This window comes from Anthonomus grandis, chromosome 3 (assembly GCF_022605725.1).
Source record: "Anthonomus grandis grandis chromosome 3, icAntGran1.3, whole genome shotgun sequence".
NCBI classification, from domain to species: domain Eukaryota; kingdom Metazoa; phylum Arthropoda; class Insecta; order Coleoptera; family Curculionidae; genus Anthonomus; species Anthonomus grandis.
This window is the reverse complement of record NC_065548.1, coordinates 25,022,316-25,038,249: the sequence shown is the minus strand read 5'-3', so window position 1 is coordinate 25,038,249 and position 15,934 is coordinate 25,022,316. Positions and strand designations below refer to the sequence as shown.

The 15,934-nt window shown below is 31.3% G+C and overlaps 1 protein-coding gene and 1 long non-coding RNA gene across 2 annotated transcripts in view; one reads left to right on the top strand and one right to left on the bottom strand.

Annotated features, from left to right (window-relative positions):
• The window catches only part of LOC126734300 (uncharacterized), a 103,138-nt gene that overhangs the window by 27,426 nt on the left and 59,778 nt on the right, over window positions 1–15,934 (bottom strand). Inside the window, exon 5 of the mRNA XM_050437861.1 lies at window positions 10,626–10,740. Coding sequence (XP_050293818.1) covers window positions 10,626–10,740 — 115 coding nt within the window. The remainder of the gene's footprint in view (window positions 1–10,625; window positions 10,741–15,934) is intronic.
• LOC126734301 (uncharacterized) lies at window positions 4,186–4,991 on the top strand. The gene is made up of 3 exons (XR_007660019.1): window positions 4,186–4,334; window positions 4,391–4,536; window positions 4,612–4,991. It is a non-coding gene; the product is annotated as an uncharacterized LOC126734301 (long non-coding RNA).

Below are 15,934 nucleotides of genomic sequence, written 5' to 3'. Positions count from 1 at the left end.
AGCTTAATATTAAATTAAGTGAAATAGGTTCTGTGCATAACAACAAGAGGCAGCTTATAAATCATATACTAAATGAAATTGCAATGGATAGTACATCAAGTGCAAGACTATTGGGGGTTACGATGAGGGTGACTGGTACAAGTGTCCAACAAATATTAACAAAATAGAAGTTGCATCCTTATAAGATTTGGTTATGTCACAGTATAAAGAACAAAACAGTAGGTTCACTCTCTTGCGGCCGTTTGAAGTAGGGACTTCTAAACAGTGCCGACTTTTTTTACGCGGTCGTAAATCATTATTTAGTTTCGGCGGCAATCCTTTACGATACGGGGGGTGTTTGAAACATTTTTAATAAGGAATATTTCCGTACATCGCGGCGGGCAGCGTATAATATATGGAATTTTTTGAAATTAAAGGCACTTTGTATTATTGTTAAAATGAAATTGAAAGAATATTATTAAGTGTCTCTTTTGAACAAATAACTGTAAGAAAAACACTTGGTAGATAGCTTTAAAATTAAGTTTATTAGAATGTACACAATTAAATCTTAGTTTTACGTTCCTTTCATGCTCTTTTCTCAACTGACCAAAAACTACCTACCTAATATTACATACACTTAATTAATAATAACTTTGTTAATATAGCCATTTTTTAAATATTTAATAAAATTTACATAATAATGTGATAACAACACTTAGCATATGGAACTCGGTAACAGTGAAATATAAAAAGGCAGTTAAATAAAAAAAACTTATTAAATGCCTAATTATTTGCTTTTAAAATAGGGGATGAAAGAACAAACCACTAAAATTAAAATAAAACGAAAATAGGTGTTTTACAACCTAGAATTCATATAAATATGCAAAATAAATATAGTTTTACATTGGGGATTATAGTACACATCAATATTTTGAAACTTAAACCCTTAAAAGCCACCCTTAATGACGAAAAAAATGCAGTTTTAAGTATGGTTAGACGGTATAAGTGGCTAAAATTTATATCATTCAAATGATTGCAATGCAACTAATAATAAATCGGATAGCTTTCACTATTAAAAATCACCACTAATAACAGAATATTACCAAAAATTTTGCATTTTTTTAGATTAAAATCACGATTTAAAAAAAATATGTACTCTAAATCGCTGATACTTTTTGAACATATTATTGGTACCTATATATAGTCCATTGTAGAAGGGTACGCTTTAATTTTTGAAATAAATACATAATTTTTTATGATAAATTTTTTTAAAACTGCAATTATTTTTATTTTATTCCTAACTTTTTTAATTTTTATGCTAATGACTTACAATCAAGTTTTTGATAGTACATACTTGAAAAAACGTGCTAGATATTTGTCTAAGAAACGTGATTTTTTAAAATTATTTCAAGTTATTATTTTACGTCATTATATTTTGTTATCTAAAAAAAGGGGTTATGTTCACACAGTTGTATCTCGGCGCCTATAGAGCCATATTGGCTTTATAGAGCCTATAAAGCCAATCTTTTATTTTTAAACCAACTTTTGTTTATTAGATTTTTTTGTAGGATCTCAATTTTCCGAGATATTTAAGAAATACTGAAGAAAAGCATGTATTTTTTTCTATGAGCTAATCCATTTTTATTTAAAAAAAAATGTATATCCCCTTTTACTCCTGCAGCCATCTACGCAACATATCGCCGGCATTTTTGAAGTACAACATTTCCGCACAACGCTATTATAGTTCTAATATTGAAGACGCCCCTGTATAACGCAGTCGCCACCGGGCAGCAAAAAAGAGTAGCATCAGAAAGCGAGTGAGAAAGGCAACATTTTGGGCGGCGCTTAGAGTGATCCTTCTATTCTAGTTTATGTTCGGTGGTTATGTACAGCTCTAAAACATATAAAAAGAAACAATGAACAAGCACTGATTTTACTGCAAGACGGAACTCCTAAATGTGCGCAATTATTTAAATAACGTGTTGATGATTAAGAAATTTACTACTAATGACGGACACTTGGGTCCCCCCAATAATGCTGCAGTTGAAGTAAACAAGCCTAAAGTTTATAAAAATAAATGTATTATTATAAAGTAAAACGTAGTTGGGTCAAAAATATAAATTTGTCCCAACTAAATTAACTAACTATCCTGAATATTTAACTAAAGGCCTATTACGGCATAGTAATATAATAATAATGCTGCAGTTGAGACAAACAAGCCTGAAGTTTAAAAAAATAAATTTATTGATATAAAAAAAAAATTAGTTATACTAACCAAACTGACTGTCCTAAATATCCCAACTACAGGTCTATTACTGCATAGTAATGTATTAATAATTCTACAGTCGGAATAAACAAGCTTGAACTTTATGAAAGGAAATTTTACAGTTAAGAAAAATAAGCTTACATTTTATTTAAAATAAATTATTAATTTAAAAATAAAATTTAGGTAGGTCAAAAATTCAAATTTTATCCCAACTAGCCTAACTAAGTATCCGGAACAACTAAATGTCTATTACTGCTTAGTAATGTATTGTTTTAAGGTAAAAGGATACACTTTCACTATACACTAAGGAATACACTAATAAGTTTGCTATCTGATTATGTTAAAAATATAGTTATTGAAGATATAAACGCGTCATCGTTCTACACAGTTATGGCGGACCATACATCAGATGCAAGCAATAAGGAGATTCTATCTATACTTGTACGCACTGTCGATATCATGGGTAGCCCAAAAGAAAGATTAGTAGATGTTAGGAGAGTAATAGATAAAACAGGTTAAGTGTTTTTAATTGAAAAAATAATCATTTGTTGGAAAATCCATATGCTCTAAAGGAACGACATTTTCAGCATGAATTCAAGGTAAATATTTGGTGTGGTGTAATATCTGGTTTTTTTATTAGTCCTTTGAACTTCCTCCTAATCTAAACGAGCCCCTCTATTTAAACTTCCTTGAATAATATATAAACCCACTACTAGAAGATGTACCACTAGCCATAAGGCAGGAGCATGTGGTTTATGCAAGACGGGGCACCGCCACATTTTTCTCTGCCAGTGGGGCGATACCTGAACTTTTTTCTCATCGGTCGATTAGGCGTGGCAGCAGAGAAAAACAAACCACAAAGGTGGTTTGTTTTTCTCTGGTGGCAGTGACTTTGTTTAGCTACCTAGAAATCCAGACTTAAACCCTCGAGACTTCTCAATATAGTCACACATGAAGGGCATGATTTATAAAGATACAATTAATTCCATTGAATAATTACGACAGAAAATTCAAGGAGCTCATAATATTATCAAAAATAATCGACAAATGTTTTTTTTTTTTGATATTCAAAGACGAGAGACGCCTTATAAAGTGTATTGAAGTGGAAGGCGGGCATTTTGAGCATTTACTTTGAAGTTTCCTTTTAGTATTGTTACTGATTGCTATTTGTTGTCTATACTGTTGCTACCCAGCATAGTAGTAATTTAAAAGAATAAATTTCTATTAAGCCAATCTAACGGCGGTTTAGGATTTTTTACGCTGAATGTTTAAAATGCAAATAACTTAAAAACTGATAGAGTTACATGAAATAAACAAAAGTACCTTTTTTATTCAAAATTGAACTGCCTTTTAGCTTTTTTAGTCGTTTTAGCCATAACTGATTAGGCAAAAAAGATATGTTGTAATTTACTTAAGTAACAGGGTATAACTAACGCCCTGTATAAATAATGCTAAATTCACCATAAAATTCGTAATTTTCATGTCAAAACACATAAAGTCGCCAATTTTCAAGACGATACTGCTTAAATTCACAAAATTATTAATAAATTTCAAATTAAAATTCCAACTTTAAATATCCTGTATCTCCTAAACTTGCAACATTTGTATAAGACATGCTAAACTCAATAGCCATATTTTGGTGTGTAGTATCTCCAGTTCAGAGATTGCCTATTCTTCATGAATAACTCTGTATAATCTATAAGCGGATGTTGTAGAGTATTTTTATATTCGTAATATGATGATAGAAAAATAAAAAGTACATATTTTAAGTAAAACAAGAATTTATCATTAGCTTTGTTACTGACTGCTGACTTTTTTCAAAACTTCAAAACTATGAACTTTTGTCAAATATAGTAACACTACCGAATATCTTATAAAAAAAATAAAAAATTGACATATCGGAGAGTTTCTACCAGCCAATGTTTTCAAAATTACGTCATTTCGTAGAAAGTTTTATTGATTTGAAAATTTGTTTGTTTTATAATGATCAATAGAGCGTTCTCTCTATTAAACAAAAAATGTTTCGGAAAATTGTTTTAAATTGTTTAAGCACCCACTAAGTTTCCAGGACGCTGAATCGGACATAAGGGTGCAATAGAGTGGTCCCCTCTTGGTAGACTTAAGTCTCCTGTTTTTTTTTTATAGGAGTACAAGTGTGCAGTACTCCAGCTGACACAAAAGTTTTGGAAGTTCAGAATCATTGACGTATATATATTGTGAAGTGACACCGTAAATGTTCCAGTATAAACGCTAATGGTTTGAAGATATCTGGTATCACTTTATGGATGTTGGTGGGCAGTTTAAGCATTTACTAAACTAATACGGTAAGTTTTAAGCTGAAATTAAATTGATTGATGTATTTTTAGGTGTTATTAGTGTTTCAAGGCTCCATATTTTTCAAAAGAGTTGATCGATTTTTAAAGACTAAACAGCAACGTAAAAGCAATTAACAGACTTTAGAATTCCATTTGGGGAAAACTGGGAGATTACATAAATTGGATACCAAATGATAACTCTTAAAGAGTTAAAGGTTTTTCTATGCATTTTGCGTCAAAGCTTATTATCCTTCAACTTTGTGTATTTTTGGAACTTGTCAAAGTTACCGAGTTTTTTCCCACTGACTGAAGCAAAAGGCGTATTTTCTTGCTCTTACCATTATACTTCCCTAAAACCTTTAAGTATTTACAGTTCTAAAATATAAAAACTATTATTTACTTATATTGAATTTCTTAAATGCTCATAAGGTTTTAAGATATCACTGAAAATTGAATTAAATAATTTATTTTTTATATCAATACCAATTTGAAAATTAATAGAATTAATAAATTGAACTTTTGTTCCCAACTTTAAAGGAATTGATCATTTAATAAAATTTTTATAAAAAAAAATGAAGTGCGAATTAGTATATAAGTAAACATAATTTAACTAAAACTTGAAATAGAATTATGAAAAAGAGAAGTTTTTCTTTTATGATATATGTAAAAAATAATTTGACTTAAAATTTAATATTTTAAACCAATTTATTTTCAACTAACTAGAAACAATTTTTTTGTTAGTTTAAGTGAAGAATAATACAAAATTATTTAATATCGTAAGGAATAAGCGATACAACCAAAGTAACATATTAATCCTATTTTTAGTAGCTAGTCTCCCTAAAATACATCTATGGACTATAAAACGGGTCATCCAAAATTACTTAATGGCAGATTTTTAACATATTATATATTTTGTTTTAGCCCAAATAATATAATATAAGCCTAAGACGACTTTTTAACGTAACTTTGAGATGTAATTTTGATTGTGGCGTTAATGGTTTAATGTTTAATGATGTCATCAACTCGTTTTTTATGCCTTCAAATCGTTTTTTACTACTTGCACTATAATGATAACGAATATTCGTATATCCATAGGATTATTATAAATTCACTTTAAAATAGGAAAAAAATAGTTATTTATGTAACAAGTGTGTAAGATGAGCCGTTTTTGAAAAATGGGAAACTCAACAAATGAATACACTTTATAAACTTTTTATGCACTCAAATAAATGTCAAATTACTTTTTACGCACTAGTGCGTAGTTCCATTTAAATGACAAATAAAGATTTTTAAGATCATTTTTATTAGTTTTCTAACTAATGTCTTAAGAAAATATTGTGAAGGAACTATGGCGCAAGTTTTAAATCTGAAAAATATAATAGTGTAAAATAAATGATAATAAAGGGAAGTATTATTAAATTTGAAAGCTGATGTTTGATATTGTTTTACTGTTCCTCATCAACTTTTTTTTTTAAATACTACCCTGGACTTTTTAATCGTTATGAACAACATTTAAAAAAAAATTTTTGAACTTCACTTTTTTGTCTTACATTACAACTGCTATAACTATCTCTCACCAAAATATAATCTTATGAATAGTACTAAAATAACCGAATTGGTGCAAGCTGTTAGTTACTACAGTACTATAGCAGTAATAACTTATTGATATATTAAGCTTTAAATATTTATAGTATCAGGTCTCTTAAACATAATCTTAGTTATAATAAAAAACTTTTTTAGACACATGTCAATAACAATGCACTAAAAAGAAGAGCATAGCTTTACAGAGAGACAGTGAAAAAGCACAGTTGTAAACAGCTCCGCACTATGCTAGTTACATCTGTGGAAAAAGTAATGAAACATCGTTCAAAACTTCAAAACAAAAAGTACAGGGCTGTAGTTGAAAATCCAAACCTTATACTAAGCAATTATTTGTTTAAATAAAAGCAGAAAAATATTCAAGAACTTTCCAAAATCAGAGGTTTTCTGTTCAATATTATTATTTCATAATAGGTATTTTGTACATGTGTAATATCTTATACGGTTATAGAAAGCCTTCCTCATAAAAATATTTCCTCATAACACTATACATATACTTAATTTTAATTACCAATAATTCAACTTTTCAATAAACCTGAAAAAAAAACTAGAAAAACACGTTCAAAATACAATATCAACGCATATAAAGAATAGTAGTGTAGTAACTTATTGGTGTTAGATTTTGGAATAAAAATAAAAAGTAGAAACTTGTGCCGTTTGTGCGGCATCATAGAAAAAGTGGTGATTCAAGGCGATCTTTTCACAAGTAAATACCGATACTGTCGTAATATCATGATATTGTCATCATAAAGGTTGAACAATAAAAAGTTATTAATTAATCTATATTAATTATAAAATATTTAATTTCCAAGAAAATTTTACCAATATATATAGAGTTCATAAACGGTAATATTTTTAATAATTTAAAGTCTAATATATTATTAATAAATATTTGTTAAGGATTGCTCCACATGAGTTGAATCCACAATGCGATGAAGCAGCGTTGCGATGTTGTTGCCTTTTTCTCTAATATAGGGACCTTATCTGCATTCATTTAAGTTTAAAAAATTACTTCTTCATAGAGTATCTCAACATATTTTATTAAAGAGGAACAGTAGTATTGTTTTGTGCTTTTATAATTCTATATAAGCATTTAGCATCATTGCATTAGAGATGTTGCCAGCAAATAGACTGCCCATAGTTCCACGGCAATGTTAATTTTCAATGTTCGAAGTATGTGCCAATGAAAAATAGCTCCTAACTTGACACTTGAATTTTTCAAGGGAAGTCTACTAAAATTGTGTGTCGTTTGTAACATAATTAAACTGGCTCTAACTTCGCAAAATATAATAATTTTTATACAGGGTGTTTGGCGGAGGGTTAGCCAAACTTGGTGGGCATATAGATAGGCTCAGATAGAAGATATTTTCTTAATAAACTTGTGTTCTAAAAGTCTCGGGTTTTTTTATATCATTGATTTTGTGTTATTTTCAGGATTTTCAAAAAATTATGCCTTTTGACATCTTTAAATTTTTTCAGCATATTTTTCACGTTTTTTTTTTACATTTGTATTTAGTCTGTAATGTATCCTGAATCTAAAAAAATCAATATCAAGTACAAATAATACCGAAATAATTCGTTTTGAGCTCAAAAAGTTAATACAAGTAGCAAAAAAAGTTATGAAAGGTAACTTTAACTTGACGCAAAAAAAAAACTAAAATTTATCAATACGTTCAGATAGTTTTAAAAACATCTCCAGTTAATATTCTTTTCAATGATATACGATGTGTAACACAAAACCGACTAACTTGCCACAATTCATGACTTTAAAGGACAATAAAAAAAAAATATATTTTTTAAATTTTATGTATTTATTTCAAAATTACAAATTTTATTAAAACTGCGCTCCCCTGGCTCTAATACATGCCCTACGTCGCCGTCGCATTTCCACTGTCGTAAGACGAAGCCGCATCTCTTTTCTGATAGTTTGAAAAGCGGCATCGATTCTTTGAATGGTCAAATGAGGAGATCGTGGAACATGCTATGGGATTGTTGTGATAACAACAATATGTGCTACATATTGTTGTTGTCATTCGACATTTCTCATTTGTCGTGGTGTAACTTTTTAGCTTTCTTACGTACCCAAGTCGTTAATTTAGTATTGTATCGTTCTGTAGTTGTTATTGTTATTGTTAATACTGTTGTTATTGTTGCTGCTAATTGAGTTTTTATATTGTTTTTGTGACTTTCCTTATTTTCGTATTATTATCGCCACAATGGCTGCATACACTACCGAAGAATACGCCGATTTTGTCTTTGCTTATGGAAGAGCCAATGGTTATACGCGAGAAGCACGAAGAATTTATGAGGAGCAATACCCCAATAGGCGTGTGCCCCACCACGACACTTTTGCTAACACTTTTCGTCGATTAAGGGAAACAGGCAATCTAAATTTTCAAGAACCGATGATTAATCGGAGGCAGTATGATGTTGCTGTAGATGAAAACGTAATTCGCGCATTCGATGAGGATCCCACTACTAGTACAAGGAAAGTAGCTACAGATCTGAACATTTCTACATGGAAAGCATGGTCAGTTGTTAAGGCAGAAGGAAGGCATCCTTTCCATTACACCCCAGTACAAGGTAATTTCATACTACATCAACAACTTAATTCCGCAATTTTTACTGGCATCGTGATACTCTATTCTAGGTCTTATACAAGCCGACTATGAGCGACGGGTACAATTTTGCCGCTTTTTGCTTCACGCAGGCGTTAAAAATGGACACTTTTTAAAAAGCATCTTATGGACAGATGAATCAATATTTACACGTGCGGGGATATTTAACCAACATAATTTACATTATTGGGAAAACAAAAACGTAAATCCGCATTTGCCAGAGCCAAACAAGATTCAGTGTTAATGTTTGGGCAGGTGTGATTGGGAGACACCTCATCGGTCCACACTACTTGCCGAGAAACCTCAACGGGGACAATTATTTACATCTTTTACAAAATGATCTCCAACAATTATTGGCTGATATACCCATATTTAATGAAGACGGGCCAATCGTCTTCCAGAATGACGGGTGTCCTGCACACTATCGGGTCGCCGTTAGAGAATTTCTGGACAATACTTTTCCTAATTCGTGGATCGGAAGAGCAGGTCGCATCGCATGGCCTCCACGGTCCCCTGATTTAACCCCTCTCGATTTTTACGTATGGGGACGTGCGAAAGAACTCGTGTACGAGGTGGAAATTGACAATCTAGACCACTTAATTCAAGGAATCAATGCCGCTTTTCTAACCGTCAGAGAAGAGATGCGACTTCACCTTACGACAGTAGAAATGCGACGGCGATGTAGGGCATGTATAAGAACCAGGGGAGCGCAGTTTCAACAAAATTTGTAATTTTGAAATAAATACATAAAATTAAAAAAATATTTTTTTTTACTTTATTTTTCTTTAAAGTCATGAATTGTGGCAAGTTAGTCGGCTTTGTGTTACACATCGTATATCATTGAAAAGAGTATTAACTGGAGATGTTTTTAAAACTACCTGAACACAAAATCAATAATAAAAAAAACCCGAGACTTTTAGAACACAAGTTTATTAAGAAAATATCTTCTATCTGAGCCTATCTATATGCCCACCAAGTTTGGCTAACCCTCCACCAAACACCCTGTTTAAAAAAAATACCAGGATGAATATATTATTCAATTTGATACAATCTAACAGACGATAGCGGACAGATATTTTTTAATATACTTTGTCAATAACAATCGTGTTTCACCACTTGAAAGTTTTCTCATTTCATTATAACACACCTTTTGCTTAAATTTTTTTACCGCATTTTTTTTAACGCGTATATTGTTTAAAAAATTTCATTGATGGTTCTCGATTCTCCTATAGTTACGGGATTTTTATATTGCATTTTTTACACCCTATTCACATTAAAATATACTAAATTAACTGTAATTATAAATAAATTTTGTTTCAAATTACATGTTTCATTTTCTTGTCATATACCAACGTATAGAGGAATTGTTAAATAGATAATAATACCATAAGATGTAAAAAATCATAAAAAAATATAAAAAATTAAACTGAAATATATGCATATTGGATCTGAAAATAACAGACATATAATCCGTATCTGTCTTAACCATCTATACTAAAAATTATATAAATGACTTAGGTTGTTCTAAATGTTTGTACCGATAGGTTAAAGTGACTAATAATTACAGTTTAAAACTGGCGCATGCACTTAAACTGGTAAATTATAGATTAAAATATCAATTAATTAATAAGCGGTTATTAAAATAATTAACTAAAGGAAATTAAATTAATAATAACTTACTTCTTAATAATTTATCAGAACCTGCTCTGAATCTTTATAGTTAGTTTTATAGGGGCGTTCAAGAAATTGAATTTTAATGTTCAGAAGATTTATATTATTAGATGAAGGAATTAATTGTTATTTAGTCATAAAAAACATTAAATAATTAAAGTTCGGCCAAATAAGTACCTCGAAAGTCGAGCTGAATGACATCAAGGTCGGCTATGACCATAGGTGGCTTAGACGCAGTCTTCTCGTAGTCATTGAACCATTCGCACCTGAGTCGTTTTGCCTCGTCCCACACCTGTTAACGAAAAAAAATCCATCATCAAAAAAAACTCGTTAATATTTGCCGACAAACTGATTTTTGAATGAATTAGATTGGCAGCTAGTACTAGCATGATTGATCCACTAATAATAAGAAATTATTAAAATCGTTTGTCTAGGAATGTTGATAATTGAGAAACTTCAATGACCTAGATCTTAGTATCAATGGAATATTATATGTTATTAAGTTATTTATCAGAAGATGATTTTGCAGATATTTTTTTGTGCAAAAAGGAAAGAAGAATATAAAATCTGCATTGCCGTGTTATGGAGTAGAAGTCCATTCTTGACGCGGAGTGACTATAATATGGCGGGCTAGACAGTGCGTGAAGACTTTTTTTCCACAAATGAAAATTGCAATTTTTTTTGTCACCCTTTTTCTAACCCAATATATTACCATGTTACGTTCGTTCATATTTTTAAGATTACGTAATTAATCTTATAAAAGCATGATTAGAATTTCAAAGAAAAAAATCAGTGAGGTAGTAAAAAAAAATGGTACATAATAAAAACTGATAAACTATTTTAATATTGATTCACATACAATCTATTTGGCAGTTTGACTCTTTCGTTGATATAAGAAGATTCTCCATCTTCAATTTAATTTTTAGCCGTTATTTATTAAATAAAGCAAAAAGCTTCTGGTTAAAAGGAGTACTCAAATTCTACTATAGACAGCTAAATTAGGCTTTAATAAATTTAAGTACTAATAGTTTCATAGTATTGCCTATATTTTCTTTAATAAATATATCTAAAAAAACAATTAGATAGATAAAAAACTGCTTGCTTATCTTAAAAATTAAAAGAATGGGGAGTTAAGAAAAATACACAAAATTATAGATTATCAAATTTCATTACTTATATAAATACATCAAAATACTTTAAAAGAGAAGGAAAAAAATCCGTTTATTTTTTAGACGTTTTAAGACCTATTTAGTAAAAATGAATTATGTTTACTAATTGCTTGTTTAAATTCGTCAAGGCGTATTTGGGAAACTAAAAAATGTATTTAATACAATTTTTGCTGCCGATGTAGTGAGAATTTATTTTAGAACACTATAGAGATCAGAGATTTAAAGAGATTGATGATGTCAGAGAAAGAGAAGTGTAACAGAACCTATTCATAATAGGTTTATTCGCCTTCAGGTATTATAAAACCTCTATATTATTATATAAATGCCAACCAGCCGAGGAGTGAGGTTGAAAATATTTATGGTGTTAGTGTCACTGCTCATTCAAGGATGGGTTACATCAAAACAGTCTTTACCCCAGATATCCCGTTAGAGGCTCAGTGCTGTGCTGTAGAAGGAGATTAGGATGGGCCAAAGAAGTTCAAATATGAAATGAATTTAGATGTGTCTAACTTCAATATTTTCCAAATAAATTTTCATTTAATACCTTTCTTCCCTAGACCATTTCAATGTTTACAGTTTGTAAATATTTGCAATCGAAATATTCTTTGAGACTTAAGAGACTTTGAAAATTACCATAAAGATGACCATTACCCCTTTATGCAAGATATAAGATTTAATCTTTAAAAAAAGTACCTTTTAATAAAAAGTAGGTTTATGTTAATTAGAGAGGGGTAGTATTATTATTATTATTATGTTTTAGCTCGCTGATAGCGGTGTTGTCAATTTCATCGGCCTGAAGGCGAGATGAATTTTGCTATGGTAGATTTAGGAACTTTCGAACAATGTTGCATGTATTCAGTATAACAGATTTCTGTATAGTGATAATCGTCCAGGAGGAAAGGCCCAGTGCGTTAAGGTTTTTGGATAGTGTTAAAGAGACAATTCCAGTGGATAAAATAACTAGAGGGAGTATATATACATTATCTTGCCTCCATTGTTGTTTTATCTCGTGAGCTAGATCTGCGTATTTAGCAAGTTTAGTATGTATCGTTTCTAGAACATTATTGGTATTTGGCACTGCTATGTCAATTAGAAAGGTTTTCTTTTGGGCTTTGTTTATTAAGATTATATCTGGTCTGTTTGAAATCAGCGTTCTATCGGTCAAAATATTTCTGTCCCAGTAGAGGCGAAAGTTGTCATTTTCAAGTATAGTTTTTGGTTTTTACTGGTAATAGGAGCAAGTTTCGTCAATTAGATGATAGTTGGATGAAGTTTTGCCAATTCTTGATGAATAATTTTTGCCACACAGTTCTGTCGGTGCAGATATTCGGCAGCTGATAGAGATGTACATCCTGATGTTGTATGTTGAATTGTCTCCGGTACGCGCAGGCATTTTCTACATCAATCGTCGATTACTTTCTCATCTTTAGTAATGTACTTAAGGAAATTTCTTGTAGCAATCACTTGGTCTTGTATAGCCATCATAAAGCCTTCAGTTTTAGGAAATAGATCTCCACGAGTCAACCAGTAGTTCAACGTTTCATAATCGACATGTTCGGCATTAAGTTCGTGAGGATGCTTTTCGCGTATTGCCTTCTGTTGTATTGTATTTATTTATTTATTTATTTAACGGTATCCGCCAAATTTACAAAATTAAAATAACACAAAAAAAACTAATAATAATACAACTTAAGCTAGATAATAGTAAGATATAAATCAATCAAAGTTACAAATTAATTTAAAGAAACCTGTTAAAGTAACAAGTCACTAATTAATTAATTAATTTAAGAGAACTCCTAAAACTGCTAAAAGAAACGTGGAAGTCAAGACTATACCTATCGAAAGAACGTTGCATTCTAGTTATATGATTATGCTGTCCATAAGAACTACTATCAAAATCTACATAGAAGAGTTTTTTCAGTCTAGTCAATTTTTGCGCCCGAAAATTCAGCCTATTTAAAAGATAATCACAAACACAATATTTTCAATATGCGATTTATAAAATGGAGACCATACGGGACTAGCATACTCCAAACCAGAGCGGACTAACGAACAGTACAGAACTTTATAAGCAGAGCATGAGAAGTCTTGACTGCATCTAGTTATAAATCCTAGATTTCTATACGCTTTCTGAACTAACTTTTCAGCATGAGACAAAAATGTCAACTTAGAATCGAAAATTACTCCGAGATCCCTACCTTCCGTTACCCTTTTTAAAATAGTGGAACCTATACTATAATCAAACAATGTAAGATTGCGAATTCTTCCAAAAGTTATTGAATAACACTTCGGAACATTTAAATCTAAACCATTAAGGTTGCACCATTCATAGAGATTATGCAAGTCATCCTGTAACAATTGACATTGAACATTAGAATCAATAGACAAAAGCAATTTTAAATCATCAGCAAATAATAAAAATTCACAATTTCTTACAAATACTCCTATATCATTAACAAAGATTGTAGAAAGCAACGGACCCACATGTGACCCCTGAGGAACGACAGATGGCACAGAAAAGCTGCTAGATAAGAAGTTATCAAGCCGTATACATTGCGATCTACCCAGTAGATAGTCCCTTAGCCAACAAACAACATTTAATCCAAAACCCAAAGCTTGGAGCTTTGCCAGTAGAAGCGCATGATTAACTCTTTCGAACGCCTTCGAAAAATCCGTATAAACAGCATCAACTTGTGAACCCTTACCAAAAGCATTAAACAAATAATCTTCATAACATATTAAGTTAGTAACAGTGGCACGACCTTTTTTAAAACCATGTTGACTGTTAATAATAAGGCTTTTACATTGCCATGACAATTGCTTGGTTACAAGTGCATCCAAAAATTTAGGCAAGGTTGACTGTATACAAACTCCCCGATAATTACTGACATCACTAGTATTACCAGACTTAAATATCGGCGTAATATACGAATTCTTCCAAAAAGAAGGAAATACTCCCGACTTTAAAGACAGATTGAATAAAGTGCAAATAGGCTTCGACAGGGTACATACACATTCACGAAGTAGCAAGCTGGGTATTCCATCCGGTCCCGCAGAAGTCTTGCTCTGTAAGCCAAGAATCTCGTCAAAAATCTCTACCAAAAATAACTCTACAAATTTGACATCGAATTGATCTACAAGCGCTGTCATGTAATATTCAGGTATTTGAAATGCTTTATCAGAATATACGTTTGACAAATATTTGGCAAATAAATTAACAGTCGCCACCCTCATCACTAGTTTCATCATTAAAAAACATATGTTTAGGAATAATATTTGACTTTTTAACATTGCTTACATGTTTCCAGAATAACCTAGGATTTAACAATAGATTATTCTCGGTACGAGAAATATAATCGCGGTAACACTGACCGCTCAACACACTGCATGACTGCCGAAGCCCAGAGAAAACCAAGTAATCACTTTGCAATTTAGACTCCTTTAACTTCTTATGAGCAATCCTCTTACGTAAAACTAAGCTTCTTAACTCTCTTGAAAACCATACAGAAAAGCTAGCAGTATTATAGAAATTAATAGGCACAAAATAGCTGATTCCTTCATACAAAAGGTCATAAAACTTATTTAGGGAAATATTTATATCAGAAGTGTTGTTAATAAATGACCAGTCGATAGATGCAAGGAAATTATTTAACGATACAAAATCAGCACTTTTGAAGTCAAAAAACTTTACTGAATATTTCTGAGACCTTGACATATATGGTACTGAAAAGACACATTCATACGGAGTGTGTCGAGAACCAGTGACCGGCAATAAAAAATCATCCGCCAATCCAGAAGGCCCATTAATATTAGAAAAACAAAGATCAAGAAATGTGCCTTCCGGATTTGGTAGCTGAAACATTTCTTTACCACCGAAGTAATTAAATACCTGTCCAAGCAGTGAAGCTGGTGCGACATTCGAACACCCATCCGAAAAGGTAACTTTTAGATTTTGATTTTCATTAAACCAAGTGCAGCCAGGTAGTATAAAGTCTCCTGCAATACTAAATAAGCAATTCGGATGGGCCTCAAAGATCTCCAGTACTGTATCACAGAAAGCACTGTATTGACCTATATCAGATTTTGGCGGCAGGTAAACCACACCAAAAACAATATTCTTAAGATTAAGTTGTACAGAAACAAAAACTTGCTCTAACGATGAACAAGAGTGTTTAATTAATCGCGGTTTTAACTCCTTTCTCACAGCGAGTAAAACACCCCCACCATCCCTCTTAGCACTTGTTAGGGCACTTCTATCACATCTTAATACTTCATATGCGGTAAACTCCAATTCAGATGACAAAATGTCCAGAAACA